At 44.3% G+C, this 21,558-nt stretch overlaps 1 protein-coding gene across 1 annotated transcript; it reads left to right on the forward strand.

Moving 5' to 3' along the window:
- Positions 1-10,773: 10,773 nt before the first annotated feature.
- LOC119846214 (acidic mammalian chitinase-like) lies at positions 10,774-13,317 on the forward strand. Its single transcript, XM_043500526.1, has 2 exons — positions 10,774-11,191; positions 12,046-13,317. The coding sequence occupies exons 1-2, from the start codon at positions 11,072-11,074 to the stop codon at positions 12,202-12,204; spliced, it is 279 nt and encodes a 92-aa protein (XP_043356461.1). The 5' UTR covers positions 10,774-11,071; the 3' UTR covers positions 12,205-13,317.
- Positions 13,318-21,558: the final 8,241 nt, after the last annotated feature.

Below are 21,558 nucleotides of genomic sequence, written 5' to 3' on the forward strand. Positions count from 1 at the left end.
AAGTAAATTAAAGAAATAGTATTTTCTAAGTCAGTGGCTCTCTCAACCTTTCCAGACTACTGTACCGCCTTCAGGAGTCTGATTTGTCTTGCATACCTCCAAGTTTCACCTCAATTAAAAACTACTTGCTTACAAAATCAGACATAAAAATACAAAAATGTCACAGCCACTATTACTGAAAAATTGCTGACTTTTTGATTACCATATAATTATAAAATAAACCAGTTGGAATATAAATATTGTACTTACATTGCAGTGTGTAGTATACAGAGCAGGATAAACAAGTCATTGTCTGAATGAAATTTTAGCTTGTATTGACTTCGCTAGTGCTTTTTAGTAGCCTGTTGTAAAACTAAGCAAATATCTAGATGTGGTGATGTACCCCCTGGAAGTCCTTTGTGTACCCCCAGAGGTACATGTACCCCTGGTTGAGACCCACTGGTCGAAGTGACAAATGAGAGTAGATATGGGCCAGAGCCAAAATGTGGGGTCAGATGTGAATTTCAGAGGAGAGAGTATTGGATCAGATGATCTGGTTCAGATCTGTCTCTGATTCAAAGGGCAGATTCCTGCACATGATTGTATCAGCGAGCTGATGCCCATTCTCCTGCACACCAGCAGACCTCAATCTACATCACCCAGTTTAATCCCCTTAATGCCCCAATGAAGCAGACACAGTGGCATGGTTCTATTTCCTGCCCTGCCACTGGGCTGCTGGGTGAGGCTGGGCAAGTCACTTAGCTGATCTGTGCCTCAGTTTCCCCATCTGAAAATTGGGGTAATGATGCTAATGACCGCCTTTGTAAAGTGCTGCGAGACCTGAGCAGGATGTGAGGATTGTGGGATTTTAGCTGCGATAGATGGGGGCAAGACATCTATGCTGCTCATAAAATACAGGGGGTACCAATGAACCTTAAACTCATTTCCATTAAGTAAAGGAAACATTCATTTCAGCCGTATAGAGCATCCTGCCTTTTACATTTCTCAAACACATACACCCCCAAACAAAGTAACTATTTTTGGCTTGACATTTTTCGCACTTTGATTGTCTTAGGGCAGAAGAGAATCTCTTTGGGAATGCATGAGGCTAATCAGACAAGCAAGTTGTTCATGATTTATGGGACTTAGAACACTTAGGGTATGTCTACATTGCAGTTAAAAACCTACCGTTGACCCACACCAGCTGACTCTGGCTCGCAGTGTTCGGGCTGCAGCCCAAACTCTGGGACCCCCGCACCTCACAGGGTCCTGCAGCCAAAGCTCCAGCCCGAGCCCGGAAGTCTACATGGCAATTAAACAGCCCCTTAGCCTGCACCCCTTGAACTCAAGTCAGCTGGCACGAACCAGCTATGCCTTTAATCGTGAATATTGCTAAACTACATCACTCATTTCTTAATAAAAGGAGTACTTGTGGCACCTTAGAGACTAACAAATTTATTAGAGCATAAGCTTTCGTGAGCTACAGCTCACTTCATCCGATGAAGTGAGCTGTAGCTCACAAAAGCTTATGCTCTAATAAATTTGTTAGTCTCTAAGGTGCCACAAGTACTCCTTTTCTTTTTGCTAATACAGACTAACACAGCTGCTACTCTGAAACCTGTCATTTCTTAATAACTCCTGTATGTTATTGTGGTTTAATTACCCAGTTACTACCTTGTTACCGGATTGCTAAAGGCACCGCCTCCTCCCCATCACACACACACACACACACACACACACCCTTCTTGCAGAATTCTGTGGTGTACTGTATTTTTCATGGTTACTTGTTTGTGTCTCGTAATGACAGTTCAGAATTCATGATCTGGGCTTATCTTCTTGGGCCTACCAGCATTTAGCTAAGATTCAGCCTTTGGTATGACTACTCCCACAAGGCAAAAAAGCCTAAAAACCCAATTATGTGTGTTCTCCTACTTGCTGTCACAGACTTCATAATGTGCTAAGCATGTTTAGCAAAGAATTATATGTTGCCCAAAACTACAAACCCTCCAAGATCAGGCCAGGGGATCAACAGTCAACAAGCAGATACTCATTGAGAAATTATAACTGCTTTCAGTAGGGTGTGATGGAGTGGACAGATATGGGATTCCACCCTATTTTCCTTTGTAATTTCTTATGGGTGTCTTGCCTGTCATTTGCAGGACGCTGTATGAAATCTAGCATAGAGCTCTGTTCAATTCCCTCTCAAGATGAGCTTGCAAACTAAGTAAACAAGAACAGCTCTTTAGTTAGTAATTAAAGGTCTGAGAACAATAACTTGATTTAGCTGCTGAAGGTTTCCATGGACGCCTAAATACAAGAGAACTAGAATTACTATAAAAAGAACGAGGAGTACTTGTGGCACCTTAGAGACTAACAAATATATCTGAGCATAAGCTTTCGTGGGCTAAAGCCCACTTCATCAGATGCATGCAGCGGATTCTTTGAAATCTGCAAGCTGAAGCTGTTCCTTGAGAAGGTAACAAAACTGGCATTCTCAGTCTCATCCTAAAAGCTGCAGATAAAATTTCTTTTTCTAAGCACCCACCCCTTGAGAAGATGGGTCGAAGACTTTCTGTCTAATATTGGATCCCCTAAAGGACTTCCAGACAAAATTCCTGGTTCCACTGGTTGGCAGTATAGGATGGTGTGAAGAAACTTCCGATCCTTTCTCTCAAGAAATAAGCTGAGTCTTCCAATGAACCAAACCACTCAGTGATGATTATTGTCTGATATTTTAGACCGCATGCTCTGCATTCTAGTCACCTTGCATAGAAATATGAAATGCTGGGCCAGATTTCCAGAAAAGTTGGTGCGTAATTGCACTAGCTAAAGTGTGCATGAGTGTGTGTACCTAATTTACATACGTCACTACCATGACTACACTCCCAGTGTGGTTATTTACCCGTATAGATAGCCAGTTAGATAAGAAGGGCCAGATTCTCAGCTGGCAAACAGCAGCAGTGTTTCATTGACTTCAATGTACTGTGTCCATTTATACCAGCAGAGAAAATGATCTGAAAAAAATCTAGGTTTTGTTGTTTCATTATTCCAGGAGAACTGGAATTACTGCAGTGTCTTAACATCGGTCAGCTGGCACTGTGACTTGAAAGGGCAACAACTCCTGAGTTTGGGATCGTGCCCTAAGATCTCCACAGTAAAGATTCCCCTTGGTAAATAATCCCCAACAGATTTAACAAGGAAACAGCCTCTAACTTCATTTTCCCGAGGGATCTTACTAATATGCCCCTATGTGGTTTGGGGTAGAGAAAATACCATGTGAAGACCATCAGTGCCTTTGGCATTCACTGACAGCAGTTTGGATTTGCAAAGGTCCTAATAGGGGGACTCTCTTAGGGTGACAATAAATATCTATGTTATGGTATTGTGCTAGGAGCTGTATTACAGTAGACATAGACATGGTCCCTACTACAGCTGGGCCGGGGCTCTAGGACGGCTGGGATCTACTGGGCACTGGCTCCCCAGCTGCTGGTCACGTAGGCTGCAGGAGAGGCAAGGAGGTGGCTGGACAGACAGAATTTTTTTTAAATATCCATTCAGTGAAAATGTTTGCATATCTGACGTTTTGTTACAGTTCTGAGCAAACCTTCTTTGATTCGTCCACGGTCAAGAAATTCTGGTTCTTGCTCAGCTCTAGTTCCTATTCCAAAGATGTTACCATCCAAATTACTTAACAGTGAGGACCTCTGGGACCTTCAAGGCTCCATTATACTTCTCCAAGGTCAACCATTGCGCCCTTAATTTGTCCCTCTCGTATGTACGATAAGTCTTTAATGACATGGTCACCTACTATATTTTCCACAGGACCTCTGCCTCATTCAGTGCACAGGATAGATCTGCTCTGGGGGTGTGTAGCAAAGGGTGATGCCTGTAGAAACCCTGCCTCCTTTGTTGTAGAAGTCAGATGTGGGCAATGAATGAGGCAGGTGACTGCAGGACAAGAAAAGAGGGTCTCATGATGAAGGCAACTGCATGCTGCCTTGCAGAATTGGGTCCTATCCCTGCTTCTGCCACAGAGTTCCCATAAATTGCTGGGCAACTCCCTTAAACTGAACTTTCCACACATCCATTAACGGTGTGTTCTGGGTGTCCAATTTGAGACCTTGGGAGCAAGCATTCCCAGCTGCCACTGAAGTCACTGGGAGTTGTGCTTTGAGCATGCAAAGTGCTATTTAACGCTACGTACTCTGACGTATCAGGCGTGATGCACCTCAAGTAGGTCATTCAAAATTAGTGGGCACTTTTGATCTTAATTTCTCTGTGCCTCATTTCCAGACCTGTAAATCAGCGATAACAGTATCCCCTAGTTGCACAGGGTATTGCGAAAATCAATCAGTTAATGTTTGTGACATTCTCAGATATTATCATGATGAACACCATAGAAAAGGCCATGAGGAAATTAATAATTCTCTATTCAGAGCAAGGTAAGTAAATAAGGCTTCAGGCTACATGCTGAGTAAGGAGGAGAAAACAAAATGCTGAATAGCTGGGCATTCAGTGAGCACCATTCATCCTGTGAATTCAATGAGGCAGGGGGGAAAATAGTATGTGATCATATAATTGAGGATTATAGCGTAATGCATACACACAAGAGGGCAGAGTTAAGGTTGCCAGGTCCACCTTAATTCTGACATTTCCTAACTTTTGAGTGCTTGACTTTGCAACCTTAGGATACTTTTGATGTATTTTTTACGTGTAATATTATAAACAGTGAAAAGCGTTGACGATAACAGTGAACAAATGCATCCGGTGCAGGGAATATTCTGTAGTGGTTACAGCGGGGGAGTGTGGAATCAGCACTCCTGGCTTCTGTTTGTAGCTCTGCTACTGATTAACAATGTGAACTCAAGGCAAGGTGCTGATCTGCAAGGTAACCAATGTTTCAGGTTTTTCCTATGGGAGTGACTTCCCAAAAGGCATGTGGAGAATGGGAACAGCTCCACCCATCCTGAAAGGAGATTGCGCAGTCATTCCCACATCGGAAAATCCCTTCCTAGCAAAGAGGAAGAACTTATCTCTCCTATTTTATTTCATGGCTGCTGAGTTCCTGTAAATTGGGGTGGGTGTAACAGCCAGATCCATAAAAGGAACGTTGAAGAACCTAGATGCTGACACCGTGAACCTCCATTCTCTGGGCCACCACAAGCAGACCAATTGCACCAAGCCCATCCCATATCATGAAGTTTCACAGAAAAAAATAAATGTTTGCAGGTGCAAAAGCACCATTGTTTGCAATTCCCCAAAATCTAGGGCAGGAATATAGCTGTAAGGCATTCTGGATATTCAAATGAGATATCTGTCAATGTCTTGGAGGAGCTGGCAAAAGCATTTCAGGAGAAAGCTCAAAAGGACAGGGAAGCAGAAGCTCATACTGAGTGCAACAGTGGGAGCTGTGAGGGAACCAGTCGACGCAAGCTATGAAATTGACAAAATCTCAGAATGAGTACATACAGCCGCACTTGGATTCTGCACAGAGTAATTAATCCACATGTTCCGCCATGGTCCAAGATGCTTTGCATTTGCACCGTTCCCCAGGATACCTTCTCATTCTGTGCTCTCCTCTGCAGGGCTGTAGATTTCCTTAACCTCTTGACCTTTGACTTCCATGGTTCCTGGCAAAAAGTCACAGGACACGTCAGCCCATTTCTCCAGGGTGAAGAAAACTCCAAATCCTCTTCTTACTATAAAGTTGTAAGTGTCAACTTATGAATTTCACGGGAGATTTCTGGTACCATAACAAATGAATCATGGGGTTGAGGGATCAGGAATGTGAGTGATTAGTGTTCTAACAATAAATCAACATTTATGAGTCTATCCCCTTCTAAAATCCTTAGGACTCTGCGTGTCACAACCCCAAGCAAATAGAAATGAATGAGGAAATTCTCCATTTGTTTGTGCCATCTCCATGGGTGTAGACACCCATCTGCAAAACAGTTCTTTATCTCCAGTAACCAGAAATCCCATTAACATTACAGAGTGGAATTAACATCTGGGGGCAAATGTTCAGTGGCCCATCAGAAAGGCACGTGCAAAATTTGCTGATGCAAATTTGATGAGTTTGCACATGGTGGATGAGTAATTAGCCATGCAAATACACAGCACAAAAAGACCAAACTGGCACACGAGACAGTGGGATTCTCTCTGCAGAGGAAACCCTTTGCCACTGCAGCCTGTAGGGAATGTGCTCTCAGACCACAGAACCGTTTGCCACCATGAAGAAGATCCATGCCCAGAAATGTTAAGATGCAAGCTGTCATAGAGCTCTGATTAGGATCTGTAGAGAGGTTTTCCATAGCAGAACAAGAAGCCAATCATTAAGCAAATGCAAGCAATGCTACCCTACTGTAAATTCAGTTTACGGTGTAAAATATATTATAAACCTTATGAAATATCCCCTCCTACAGGACACTGCTGTGAGAGACTGGAGGAGCAAGAGTGCCCCAGCTGAGAAGCTCATCATGGGAATCCCCACCTATGGACGGTCGTTCACCCTCTCCTCCAAGACAGGCATAAGTGTGCCTATCTCTGGGCCTGGATTGCCCGTCCCATTCACTCAAAAGGCAGGATTATTGGCCTATTCTGAGGTAGGGAGGATGCTGCTCTATTTAATCTTGCCCTGATTTGGGGATGCAGCTGAATTAGTGTCTCTCTTTCTATTGGGACCGGCCGTTGGGATTAATTCAGAAGGTTTTGCCCTCGCTCCCAGGAAATCACCCTTATGCAACGTGAATATCTTAAACCTTCATGGCTGTCGTTTCTGGGTGACCATCAGACTTTCCAACAACACCTTGAGAGGGACCCAGCAATGACATTCTTCTCCGGTCTGCAACTGGTGGTGTGGTTTTGTTTGTTTTTTTAGATCTGTACTTTTACACCAGGTGCCACCACCGAGCAGATTGTGGAGCAAGAGGTCCTGTATTCCTACAAAGGAAACCAGTGGGCAGGGTATGACCACGAGCAAAGCATTATAACCAAAGTGTGTTTAAGGAGGAGCAGGGTAAGGTCTGCTCTTCTTACGATTGTGACCCCCTCCTCCCCCATTCCCCTCTCTACAGTGATCTATTCCAGGCTATGGTTAACAACCCATCACCAAATTGAAGGGAGGGTTGGGTTGGTTTTTCTAGCTGCTGATGAAGTCAGACACACCTGGATCCACATCTGGATCTTACCAAGGCACTCCCTGCCATGTCTCTGTTGGGGTTATAAAAATGTAACGGGAGAACAGTTGTGGAATGCGTTAGCTCAAGGGGCACAAAATGTCGGCTCGTCCCCCACCCACCAAGGACCCACTGCCAAACCCAGCGTCTCTTTCTAGGCACAGTTCTATTTACCAACCATAGGCGACAAGCACAAAAACAATTCCTAAGCCCATACAGCACCCAGGGGCTTTTCCCCTTTCCCTCTCTTAGTCCCTCCTGCTTCATGGCCTTCTACAGGATTCTTCCCTGCCTACGTCCCCATCCCAGGGCTTTCTCCCTGGAGGTCCTTTTTCCCTAGCCGGTTCCCACTGCCTCCCCTCCCAGAGAACTCCATGCCACTCCTAATCCCCCTTCCTCACTGACATCCAGATTTTTATAGGGAACACCTGTCCCCTCTGCAGCTGCACCTGCTTAATGAGCAGCGCTGGCTGGCCCCAGCCGTTCAGCCCATCAAAGGGCAGGACACCCTTTGACACAGGAATTCACTAGAAAAGTGCTCATGGAGGAGATTACTCCACCATTCCTTCACCTCCCTACCCCTGCACAATGACACACGCTATACCCTGTGCAACAATATAGATTGCCAGTGAAGTGCAGCCAGTGGTGCAGCTTCCTGTCTTGGTAAAGAGAAAAGGTTAGTGTTCAAAGAGGAAAATGGGATGGGGGGGGGAATGCCTCCCAGTGCACAGAGCCAGCATGAGGCTTAACATTTAACTCTCATTGAAGCTCCCAAAATAAGACTGAAGCAGGACTTGACAGCAGGGGTGTCATTTCAGAAAAATTCCGGGCGAGAGGTAAGGCTGTGGGATGGAAAGAGTTGTGTCCGCATACAGAGCATTATATGTGATTGTATTATATCCAGCAAGGGCTGGGGGAATGGAGCGTATGGACCTATGAAAAGTCTGGGAGGTGGGCAAACCAAGATCTGGGGGGAGGGCAACGGCCCCCATTGCCCCATAGCAAATGGTGCCCCTGCTTGAGAATTGCACAGGCCTGGGGGTGGTAGATTTCACCCATAGCGCAGAGGGGTCCAAATATTGTGTCTCACCCTGCACCTAATCAGGTCTCAGAGTAGCAGCCGTGTTAGTCGGTATCTACAAAAAGAACAGGAGGACTTGTGGCACCTTAGAGACTAACACATTGATTTGAGCAGAAGCTTTCGTGGGCTGCAGCTCACTTCATCGGATACATAGAATGGAACATATAGTAAGAAGATATATGAACATGAAAGAGAACATGAAAAGGTGGAGTAAGAGGCTATGTTCTCTGTATGTGTGTATGTATCTTCTTACTATATGTTCCAGTCTATGTATTCAATGAAGTGGGCTATAGCCCATGAAAGCTTATGCTCAAATAAATTTGTTAGTCTCTACGGTGCCACACGTACTCATGATCTTTTTGCACCTAAACAGTTTCTTCATGGTTTTTCTCCCTGCCCCCTCTGTAAGGTTCAGTATTTGAAGAACAACAAGTTGGGAGGTGCCATGATTTGGGCAGTGGACCTGGATGGCTTGTTCTGCAGCCAGAAAAAAACATATCCTCCAATAGGAACTGTGAAAGCAAAGCTGAGCTCCGGCAATTGAGTCAACAGAGTGTGAAGCTATGAATGCACTATGAGGAAGACATCTCACTTTCTTTCTTTGGATGGGGAAAGGGTTAGAAGACATGCTGGGGAACATTCATGCAGCTCAAAAATAACACTCATGTGTGGCAAACCCACTTTCTTTTACCAGCACTTTCACTGGTGGTTTCCTCTCCTCTCATTTTGTAATAAAGCCATGGCCAACAGGCCCCCTTCACCTCAGAGTTGCCCAAGGCAGAGAGCATCACAAACACACTCTTCACCCTTTTCACCTTACGCTGTGTATTGTGTCACCCAAGTGAACCAAACCAGTGGGAGTGAAAACTGTTTAAATGAAGCAATAGGAAAGGAGATGGACTTCCCCCCCACACCCCAAATTCTTCCTCAGAAATAATGGTGGGTGAAATGTCCACCTCAAGCCTCCAACACAGAAAAGCACACGAATCAATTGTAAATGGAGCAGGAACCTCCAGCTTTGTAAACACAAGCTTATTAAGGGCTGCAGCAGTCAGATTATCACATCCCAAGCCCCATTATTATTCCCCGCCCCCCAATAAGCTTCATCACCTCTCTGCAAACTGGGGTTATTCCACAGCTGGCCCATAACTATATCTTATCAAGGTCTTTAGCATAATCTTATCTTGGTCCAGTCAGTGAATGCTTGGGAAGAGATTTCCAAAGGCAAAGGAAGGTTGGCAGTTCATGTTCCCCAGTACCGATTCCACTGAAAGCAGTGGCTTTTAGCGCTACAGGAGGTAAGCAGTTAGGAGGTAGGGTGATCAGACAGCAAGTGGGAAAAATAAGGACGGGGGTGGGGAGGTAAATGGCGCCTCTACAAAACAAAGCTCCAAATATCGGGACTGTCCCTGTAAAATCCGGACATCTGGTCACCCTATTAGCAGGCTACTGGTAAAAGCCAGGATATGGCTCTCTGTTTTCAATACATCAAAGATCTATTGAACAGTCATCCACTAGTAAACTATAATTCACCTGGGGGAAATTCTGTGTCATATTAACCTCTTCTGGTTGCCAGTGGATCTGCTGAATGGGAGATATGCCATGTGTGCCCCTTAGACTTTCAACGGGCATATCCACATACCCAACTGTACTCACTACTCCAGGCTTGGAGAAAAAACAATGTATTGCAACACCAATTTAAATGGAAAATGCCACCACCCTAGTACTCAGCGTCAGCTGTCATTAAATAATTATTGTCTGACCTGCCCATAACTTCCCACAACCGTGAAAATTTAAATCAATACAAATAAAAAATGCTTAAACCCCATAATTTTGCGCTACTGTGAAAATGTAAATAGATAAAAATAGAAAAAATGCTTAAAATAAAAGTTGATTATATATCAAAATTATTTTTAAAATATCAAATTCTGCCAAGCATCATGATATTGCACTGAACGGCTCTTTAGAAGTAAACGGACAACGTTTTATTTTCTTGCAACATGAGATAGATAAGATAGATTCACATAAGGACTCATACATTAGGCAAAAGATGGGGAGCCATGTTTCTGGAATAACTCATATTAGCATTTGCTGCTTTAGCTAAGAGCCATGCTGGACAGCTAGGTTGACATTCACTCAGTTTCCTGCATCAGGCACATGAAAACCCTTATACATGCTCTCTGAAAGTAAGTGATAACTGTGGCTGCAGATCAGAGCTGGTCAAACTCAGAATTTCCATTTTGCAGGAAATTCTGGCATTTTTAATATTAGTTTTCATTCTGAATTGTGGGGAAAAAAATAAAAAGGAAATTGAAATTCCCATGAAATGAAATTTGTTTAAAATTTCATGTCAGGTCACTCGAAACATTGTGTTTGAAATAAAATCAAAACATTTTATTCTATTTTTGACTTTTTTCAGTAATTTTGAAATGAAAAATTGAAACATTCCACTCTGAGAAGCTCAAAACACGACTTTTCTGGATGGAATTTCACCAAAATTGACACGTTCCTACAGAAAGTTTTGATTTTGATGAAATGGCATGATCTGACAGAAAAACGTTCCATCTGAAAATTTTTGACCAGTGTTATTGTAGAGTTGGTTATTCCCCCATTTTTCCTGCCTTCCATCCTTCCTCCACCCCCTCGTTGGAGCCCGGGGAATCTTCCAACCACTAGGAACCAATCATCATCTTCTGGCTGGATCTCCCTTCAGAACCCTGATATTCGATGATTCCCATGGCTTGGGAACATCTCCCTGACTGGCTCATTGCGTCATCTCCTCTAGGACTATGCCATAAACTACTGGAAGGACAACGATGCCCCAGCTGAGAAGCTGATGGTTGGATTCGGGGCCTATGCCCGCACCTTCACCCTCAACGACCCTTCCAACCATGGCCTGGTTGCCCCAGCCTCCGGCCCAGGTGCCGCGGGAGCTTACACCCTGGCCTACTTTGAGGTAAAACTATTAAAACAGGTGCGGCGAATTGGAATGGTTGTTAGCTATGGGCGTTCGCACAGTATTTTTACTGGAGGACGTGTCTGCAAAAACAACATTTCTGATAGAGACGCTTGGGAACAGAACGACACAGCTATGTTTTATAACACACATGAGCTTAGGCCATCATTGCAAAAATATTACTTAGCTATTTTAGGGGTTGTTTGCTCTGGTGAGTTCAGATAGAGTTGCCAGCAGACTTGGTAACCCCTTCACTGGCTGGAACCATGACCATATTTACTTTGGCTGCAAGTCATTTGGGGCAGGGACCATCTTTGTGTTTGTACAGCACCTAGCACAATGGAGCCCTGGTCCATGAACGTGCTCCTAGGTGCTACCACAATACCACTACTAAATAATAATGTTCAGTCTTGATTCAGACCTACAGCCTTGCAGTTCCACCAAAGACTGCAAAATTGTAGCCCTGTCACAACCAGGTTGTGAGCGGAAGGCCAAATGACTGGGACAGGAGTCAGGCCTAGTGGCTGGAGCAGAAATCAGGGAACTGGAGACAGGAAGCAGTGCCCAGGGTTTTTAAGCGACCCTCTCCTTTTCCTAATGCAATGTTAGTGACATGAGGTTCTGAATCACAGTGGCTTCTTGACAGCAGAAGGGAGACCGCCAGTGGATGTCTGCAGCTGGTGGTATTCCTGAACATTAAAACTAGCCTGGTCAGACCTACAGGATGCAGCGTGCTGGATCAGTCCAAAGAGACTAAGGAGTTGAATGAACTGTCAGATATAGGCCTCTAGATCAGTTAGGATAGAATCACAGACCTTCCTGGACCACCTTAACAAACAACTTTTATGTCCCAGGTCTGTACCTTCTTGAAGAGCGGAGCCACCGTCATGTGGAATGCCCTTCAGGATGTCCCTTATGCCTACAAAGGAAATCAGTGGATTGGCTATGACAACCCTAAGAGCTTCGCCATCAAGGTAAACCTGTTGTCTGTCATCTCTTTGTGCTCCGGGTAAGGGCTTTCACCCCTGTATCAGGCTACAAAACTACACTGCTCTCTGGAGGGTGGGACAGAGGCCACTATTCCATACTAATCCTTGCCAGTTAACGTCTTACAGGATCTCCACATTGCTTCTTCCTCAGCCTAGAGGATCCCACTATCGAGCAAGATAAGAGTGAATTCCCCTCTGTTTCGTCACGCTTCTCAGGACTGGATGTGAACTGAGACGCTTGATATTCCTTACAGGTTCCTAGACTCAAGCTGAAAATGATCAGGGTATCAACACTATATAGTGTTAACACCTTGGGATAAAGTGCACAATTTACATCCGATCTGTATTGCTCTAGTTTGCTGTGAACCTGACCCAAAGCCCACTGAAGTCAATGGGAGTCTTGAATAGACTTTGAATCAGGTTCTATGCCAGCTCTGTTGCTATTTAAAGATTTAGCTTGCAGCCCTTTATCTACTCCCATTGATGTCCAGTCTTTAATGTGAGCAAAGACTGCAGGCTGAGGCCCTGAAACCTTCAGATAAGATACAACTTCAACACAAGGGAAGGCATGGTTTAGAGTATCTTTACTGATGCATTTACAACTCTGCTTAAAAATCTTCTCTCACAGGCAAAGTGGCTGCTGGAGAACAATTTTGGAGGTGCCATGGTTTGGGCTATTGATCTAGACGACTTTACTGGCACATCCTGTGGAGAAGGCAAATACCCTCTGATGAACTCCTTGACATCTGTCTTGGGTGTCACCACCCCCAGGAAGCAACACCCCAGTGCCTGAGGCATGGAGTGAGATGACCAGCATTCGTCTGAACTCTTCTCCAGGCCTGCATCTCCTCCTGTCTTACCTCCTGCAATCTCCTCCTCTTCGGCCATGCTGACACCCCTCTCAGGTCTATTCAAAGAGCTGCTGTTGAGACCATCTTCCTGGCATGTCATTCTGACCATGCCAGCCCCACCCCACTCTGAATCCCTCCTCTATTTCTTCCTTCTCCACCACACCAAATTCAAGCTTTTTGTCCTCCCCTTGAAGCCCCTTTTCGGCTTTGTTCCTCACCTTCTTATCTGCTCTCACATCCTATTGTGTTGCTCCCTCTGCTCTGCCAGTGAAGCCAGCCTTCCGCACCCGCTGGCTGCCTTATCCCACATGCACCTTTGCACTCGCTCCCACATCCCCCAAGCAAGGAAAAACCTCCCCAAACACCTCTGTGAAGCTGCTACCCTGCCCTCCTTTAACTCCCTCCTCGAGAAGCACGTCTACTGCCATGCCTCAGACGCTTAGAAGAAAGCACATTCTAATGCCTCCCCTTTGCATTTATTTCTTTCAGACTGCAAGGTTCCAGCAACCACCCTGGCTACCAGTGCTAACCAGCCAGCCATGGCTGCTCCTTCCAAAGGCAGCGGCAGCTCCAGCAGCAGAAACTTCTGCTCCGGCAGAGCCAATGGCCTCTACCCAGATCCCAGTAACAGCCACACGTTCTACCACTGTGTGAGCGGGAAAACCTACCTGCAGTTCTGCCAGGCCAGCCTCGTCTTCGACTCCAGCTGCTCCTGCTGCAACTGGGCATGAAAAGAACGCCCACTAGATTCGCAGAGCTCATGGCAACAGGTGCAGACTTCAGACAAGAGAATGATCAATAAACGCGCATTGCATTAAAATAGCAATTTGTGGTCTCTGTCACTGCATACGCACAAAGGTAGCGCTGGGGTAACAGAGCAGAGTTTGGCCTAGTGGGCAACATAGATTAAACAGCCATTAAATAAACTGTTTTTGATACACACTCCCACTAATATGGTACCTGAATGAAAGAGGGAGACTGCTTTCCTTTCCTGGCTTGCTGAGAAGGGAGCTTAAAGGAGACACTCTGGCTTACTGGACAGACCACGGGCCAGGGAAGCTGGACTTCTAGGCTCTGTTTCCAGCTCTGCCACTGACTCGTTGTGTGGCCTTAAGCAAGTCACCCCACTTCCCCCCTGCCTCAGTTTCACCCTCTATAAAATGGGGATAATGATCCTGGCCTCCTTTGAGATCTTCACATGAAAAGCACTATGTAAGAGCTATGTGTTATTTTGTATTATGGCATTAAGAATTGGCCCAGAACAAATAGACACCCTCTTTGCACAGAATAACATTATATCTTTAAAAGCCTCCTTGGAAATAGACAATAAAAGTAATTTTACTAGTCCTTCTTCACTTACTCCCAGTATGTTCCAGGCTGAATTAAAACCTTCATGAAATGTCCATGCGACACTACCTGCATAAAGAACTGGAACACTAGAAATACTGGCAGGCTTCACCATTATATGGTTAGACCAGGGAATGAACAGAGAAAGCTTTATTATTAATAATGTTGCCCCTTTTGGCCCAAGCAGTTAGCCAAAATTCAGGGTGTGACAGGTTGTTTCGGTCAGGAGGAGAAATTGATGATAGAGGGTCGGGTACCTTTCATGCAATCGTGCTTATTTACAAACAATGGACAAAGTTCTGTTTCCTTAAACAGAGTAGGAATCAAACAGCATGAGTCAGTTTCTTTGCTCCCAGTTCCAAGCCTCTTTCCAACGAGCACTCTGCCCAAAAGCTGTCTGATCTTTTCCCACAGTCACAGAACACACGTGTCTCTGGTTGTGTCTTGGCTTCCTTCTCTGTCAGCTCCACTGGTGTTTCTGCTGCTTCTCTCTCGCACACAACTGCAGTCCAAGTAATCGCCAACTCTGTGTTTGTTCTCAGATCCATGAGAAAGCCCTTGACCCACATGGCCCAGCCACTGCCCAAGGTTGCAAGCAGTCTAGTGATTGGGTGTTGGTTTTCCATTGTTTCTTCTACCACCCAACAAAGGGACATTTGTTCCCTGGTTTAGCCTGAATGGAAACTTCCTATCACACCCAACAATTTCAATCAAACCCCAGCATAGCAATAATATTTATTGTGTGTTATTAATATAGTGCCCTATGTACCCATGGCATGGTGCATTTGCTTATGAAAATCTAGGCTTGAAATCTACTATATATAAAAATGAAGCAAAAATTCAGCAGATAATGGATAAAACTATGACATATTGATGGGAGAAAGCAGAGAGTGGCAGAATGGGCAAGAAGAAGAGAAAGTGCAAAAGAGAAAGAGGAATTCTAATCCTCAAAAGTACATCGGAAAGCCATACCAGAATCTAGTTATGCAGATTACAATTGTCTTTATACCAAGAACACAGAAAATCATCAGGAAACCAATGTTGGCTCCTCTGCCACAAGTGCAGCAAGCCGTAGTACCAAGCAGTATTTCAATCATGTCAATAATTTCTAACTCCTTTCTATGAAGATACATTGACATACACCATGTGCTCCCTGGCTGACTTGGAGCATCAGCTCCACAGCTTGATTATTCTCAGTGGAAAGAAGTGTCGCTCTCATTCCATTAAGTCTGGCCCTTTTATAGAATCAGTGTATACCCCTTGTTCTAATACTCAATGCATAATCAAACAGTCCTGTGGCATCTCTCCTCTTTTTCCATTTGGAATTGTCTCTACCTCAGTAGGGCCAACACCTTATAGTTTCTCTTCCTCACCATTTTGGGGCCGTGGGGAAAGTCTGCCTGAGGGATCTGAAATGAGGCGAACACCCCAGCAAAGCAAAAGGATTTCTTAGTGGAGTGGCATGTTGCACAGCAAAATATTGGTTTGCCCCATGCTTCATTCCAGCCCGTCCAGCACAGTCACTGGCCCCTGTAACGGAGTTGGGCAGACAAAAGGTAACTGCAGTGCAGGAAGCTGCGTACTTTGCACACACTGCAGGGACCTATTTTGCAAGTGAAGCGGTGTATTTTGCGTGTGCGCAATTTCAGATCTGAACACCCTTTGAGCACGGGGGAAATTGGAATTTAGATTCAGACCCAGACTTTATTTCAGCTCTTGCTGGGCTGGGCTGGGCTGGGCCATCAACTGCAAAGACCACCTAAATCTTAGGGAGGTTTAGATTCTGGTCTGGTTCCTGAACTCCACAGCTTGGGCCTATCTCTACCAACTACTGTGGATGCATTCTTAATGAGCCTTCACATTACTTGTTCTCTGTCTGTTACTATTTATTTCTGGAAGGGGAAAAAAGGATTAAAATTAAATACTGAGCATTGCCTCTTTGTCTTTGTCCTCAGTGTGCAACCAGTGCCTAAGTCCTGATTGAGTCCTCTAGGCATGATTACAGTATTATTGTTAGTAGAAGCCATGCTTCACATTTCCACCTTCTTCTGCAGCATGAGGTGTTGATAGCCTACTGGGAACAGCTAGGCATGTCTCACCTAATCAGTTTCCTGCCATTGCAAGAATCGCAGGCATTGGTGATGCTTCCGTCTCTGCCTGTGGCACGCCACCATTTCATTCCCCAAGGATTAAAATGTTTTAGTTTAACTAAAGTCATTGGGCTCAACATAGGGGCATTTGGGTAAAATTTCTGGTCTGTGCTATATCTGTTTGATAGTGCCTGTATCAGTACCATCTTCAATACACAGATTGGCTTTGAATTCTGACCTATCCAACCCTGAAAAACAATATTTCATATCACTCTGTATCCTTCATTGTACAAAGCCATTGTTGCCTTCAATGACCTTCACATCTCTCCTCATTTACCTTCCCACAATCAGAATCATAGAAATGTAGGGCTGGAAGGGACCTCAAGATGTCATCTAGTCCAGCCCTCTGCGCTGACACAGGACCAAATAAGCCTAGACCATCCCTGACAGGTGTTTGTCCAACCTGTTCTTAACCTCCAATGTCAGAGATTCCACAACCTCCCTTGGAATCTTATTCCGAAGCTTAACGACCCTGAGAGTTAGAAAGCTTTTCTTAATATCTAACCTAAGTCTCCCGTGCTGCAGATTAGAGCCATTACATCTTGTTCTACCTGCAGTGGACATGGAGAACAATTGATTTCCAGACTAATCTCTGTAACAAGGGCAGGTGGAACAAAGGACTTACATAAAGCAACAGACCTTATACATTAAGGTTACTGGAATTTTCCCCAGTACATCTTTTTGCACACTGCTTTTGTTACCGCACTGCCCGAGACGCATGTTGGGAAAAATTTCCCAGGAGGCTCTGCGCTCTCACATCCATTAGATAAAAATAATTTGAAATGATTGCCTATGTCTTATTCATCTGCTCTTGAGTGAGTTCAGACCCAGCGTGTGATACAGTCCTTAGTGTTTTTTTCCAGAGTCTCATGAAACAAAATCTAGATGACCTGATAGAAATTCTCTGTCATTTCATTTTACAGGTTTTTACAAAATGTTTCATGGCACAGGGACTTGGGGGTCTCTATGCTATGCTTTTACAACACCCTTTTTACTAGCATTGCTAGTGTTTCACGCTCCCAGTGTCTAAGCTTGGCCAGAAAACAAAGACCAATGGTGCCATCTGGTCTAATAGGGGGATGTTGGGAAATGCATGGAGTAGGGGACAAGGAGTCAAACTCCAAATTCTTTGCTGGGGCAAATGGGCAAAACTTCTCTGAAGTCAACAGAGATGCACTCATTAACACCAGCTGAAAATTGGGCTTCTAGACTCCTGGTTCTATTTCCAGTCTGGCACTGATTTGGTGGGTGACATTGAGCAAGTCATATGACCTCTCTAGCAGCTTTTTGGTGGCCTGTGTGAAATGAATTAGCAGGTCTCAGCCTATTTCCTAGTTCCTACCACGAAAGCACCATCTTAACTGACCCTTGTAAGGGATTGGGACGTAGATGGTGTGATCTAGCCTAGCAGTCATAGCTGGGCCGGTGTCCACAAATAGTTAAGGGTAGCCACAAGGCAGTAGGGGCAGGGATCAGAGTAATTACTAGAGCCAGGATCAACAGGTACGGGTCAGGGTCAGACACCAGAGATGTTTACCATGCTGAAATCAGGACGCAAGAGTCAGGATCAGAGTCAGGCTGGGGTTAGAGACCGGCGATCAGAAAACAAGGTGAACTCTGTAGTCACAGCAGGCCAACGATCTGTATGATTGCCCAAACAGCTTCCTGGAGCACTGTGCAGGATTAAACAGCATGCATGGGCCAATTAGAAGGCTGCAGGCTGCTGTCTCTCTCAACCCTTTGGGTGGTACTTCCTAAGAGACCTAATTCTACAGTGCTCCTTGTAGCTAGCTCTGTGTAGCCTCCTTGTGGCAATGTGGGAATATCAGCTGTCTCCAGCTCTGAAGACCCAGGTTCTAGGCCTGTGGATTTTTACAGCACCAGCTGAAACATTGACTAGCCAACGGTTGGCTGGGCCATAATGAAGCTGGAAATAAGCTACAGGTGTGATCAGATAAATCTTTGTTCATATGGCATAGCAGTGAAGGGGCATGTCTTTCACAGACGCCGCAAATACATACACCCGTTATGAACACAAGACATAAAAATGGACACAAAGTATGGTGAAGTACACACACAGCTGACACTCGATCAGCAGGACACAGGAAGAATACAGACTGACAAGTGACCAATAGGTATTGGAACAGACTCTTAAAACACCACTCCACCAGAAGAACCAAGTGCAGGGCAGTCTCTTGTCATCACAAGACACCCCCATCCCCCCAACTCTAATATCAAACTGCTTGCAAGTATACACAGGACTTTGTGCAATAGAAGACAATACCTTAGTTCCCAAGCTAAGAGAAAAGGAGTTGTTTTAAGTTATATATACATGATGAGAGAGATTTTAAGAGCGTGTAATAGGCATCTATATTTCACATTCTGTTATGGTATTCATGTTTAACGTTGCTATCTCAAATGTGAGAAAAGGGCTATTTCCCTAGCTTTCCAATATGGACGTTGTGGTAAGACTGTTTGCTTATGTCTAGGAACTTAGAAAACTTTAAGAAAATGCTTGATGAGAAAAATAGTACACGTGGAGAAAGGAACAACACCTGAAAGTTACACTGTCTTGGCTCTCTCTTTTTATGCTCAGACACTGCACATGGTGCCAGAAATGAGATGGCTCCTGCAGGTCCACGAAATCAGAGATGTAGAATGTTGTGGGGAGGGGGGTCAAACAAAGAGAAAGTCATCATAATCCTCATGGCAGCATACCAGGTTCCTGTCCCTGAGCACAGGAACATAAAAGGAGAGGTATTTAGCAATGGACTAGCCTAGCAGGGTAGTTAATACAAATGTTCTTTATACTCACTTTAAGGCCCCTTTACGCTAGCCATGTGGTATTAAGTGGGCTTAGTGTCAATGAGAATCTGGCCCAATAAATCAAGCAAAATTCACATCTCTCTACAATAAATTTCTGCGTTGCAAACATGAAACATGCCTATTTCAACACCACCTTCAAATCCCAACATTAGCTTTTAATTCTGACCTTTTCAAGCCTGAAAAACAATACTCCATATCACTCTGTCTCCTTCATAGAACAAAGCCATTGCTATGCTGATTGATCTTTACATTTCTCTGCATTCACCTTCCCACAACGTCCAGACTAAGCTCAGTAACAAGGGCAGGTAGAACAAAGGATTTATATAAAGAAACAGACCTTATATGTGACGGTTACTAGTATTTTTCCAATTTTTGTTTTTGAATTGCTTTCATTATCGCACCACCTGAAAAGCATGTTGGAAAAAATTTCACAGGAGGCTCTGCTGTCTTACCTGCATTACATAAAAATAACTTAATCTTATGAATTTGCTTTTGAGTTAGTTCAGAATCAGCGTGTGATATGGGATGGTTTGAAAATTCCTTTGTGTTTTTTCCCCCAAGGTCTCAAATTAAGTCTAGGTGACCCGGTGAAAATTCTGTCACTTCGGTTTATTACAAAACACTGCGAGGTACAAGGTTGAGTGTGTCTATGCTGTGTTTTTACACCACTATTTTCACTAATATTGCTTGTGTTTCATGTTCCAATGTCTGAGCTTGGACATTGGTGGCTATTGGGCAAGGAGGCTACATGGACATGGCCACTGCAGCATGATGCAGTCACCACAAGGAGTTGGTGACCAGCTATTCCATCCTGAAATACCCTCATATGGCTGAAGAGGCAACCATATAATGTGAGAGCAGTGAGATGAGGCCTGGAACATCACTCATATAAAAGGGACAGCTGGTAGTTCTGTGTCATGGTCAGTATCATCAACTGAGCAGAGATATGCCTAAATTGAAAAGCAATGTATTGCAATAGCGTTTTTGTGTCGAGAGTTTGACCAGTACATTCAAGAATGGGAAACCCTTCAAGTAGAAAATGACCATAAACCACTGGAGAGCATTTTAAAAAATCATTTCTAGTGGCCTTAAAATGCCTTCACCTCTGCTACTGAAAATATATGTAAATTGTAGCGTTGCAAGCCACAAGAAAGGGACTTAGATGTATATAGCTAGCTTCTTATCCAGAGCAAGCCTTGGAGCATGAAAATATGGTAACTGAACACAAATATGAGATCCTTGATCTGATAGCAATACAAAAATCATGGAAAGACACAGAAAGCATTGACCAAGCAAGGCATGTGTTAGTTTCAAGGCAAACAAACTTTACAAGACTTGGAATTACTCATGTCGGCTGTTCGGTCAGGATGACCAGACACCAGGGGAGAAGTGCCACGTACCACCCAAGAATGCTAGAGCTAGGGAGCTGAACTGAACTGAACGTTCAAGATAGCATCATAATGCCCAGATTTTTTTAAAACAAAAACTCTGTCAAGAATCCAGAGCCACTCTGAAACAGCAGCTTGGATCTGGGATGCCAAAGACATCACGTACCACCCAAACATGACGAAGGCTATCTGACACATGGGGAGCAGCTGGGATACATCTGGGGAAATGCAGGGCAAGCAACAAAAAGGGACCATTAAAATACACTGCATCCCCCACAGACCTTGGAGCAAAGTAGGAATAGACCTTTCCACGGCAAACCACACTCAGAGCAAACTAGGGAAAGCGGTCTAGATGAAATTACTATAAGGTGGGTGCAAAACTGGTCGAAAGACCGTACTCACAGAGTAGTTATCACTGACTCGCTGGCAAATTGGGAGGGTGTATCTATTGGGGTCCTGCAGGGGTCAGTCCTGGATCCAGTACTATTCTATATTTTCATAAATGACTTGGGTAATGGAGCGAAGTGTGCTTATAAAATTTGTGAATGACCCCAAGCTGAGAGGGAGTGACAAGCACTTTAGAGGACAGGATTCAAATTCAAAACTACCTTGACAAATTGGAGAATTGGTCTGAAATCAATAAGATGAAATTCAATAAAGACAAATGCAAAGTTCTACACTTCAGAAGGACAAATCAAATGCATAAATATAAAATGGGGAATAACTGGTTAGGTGCTAGCACTGCTGAAAAGGATCTGGGGGTTATAAATTACAAACTGAATATGAATCAGCAACATGATGCAGTTGTAAAAAAGA

Source organism: Dermochelys coriacea, chromosome 21, assembly GCF_009764565.3.
Source record: "Dermochelys coriacea isolate rDerCor1 chromosome 21, rDerCor1.pri.v4, whole genome shotgun sequence".
Taxonomy (NCBI): Eukaryota; Metazoa; Chordata; order Testudines; family Dermochelyidae; genus Dermochelys; species Dermochelys coriacea.

Bases quoted from the DNA above. Each gene is read 5' to 3' on its own strand.
- LOC119846214 (XM_043500526.1), top strand. From the start codon at position 11,072: ATGGTTGGATTCGGGGCCTATGCCCGCACCTTCACCCTCAACGACCCT. The intron at 11,192-12,045 runs GTAAAACTATTA...TTTATGTCCCAG, and splicing joins ACACCCTGGCCTACTTTGAG to GTCTGTACCTTCTTGAAGAG.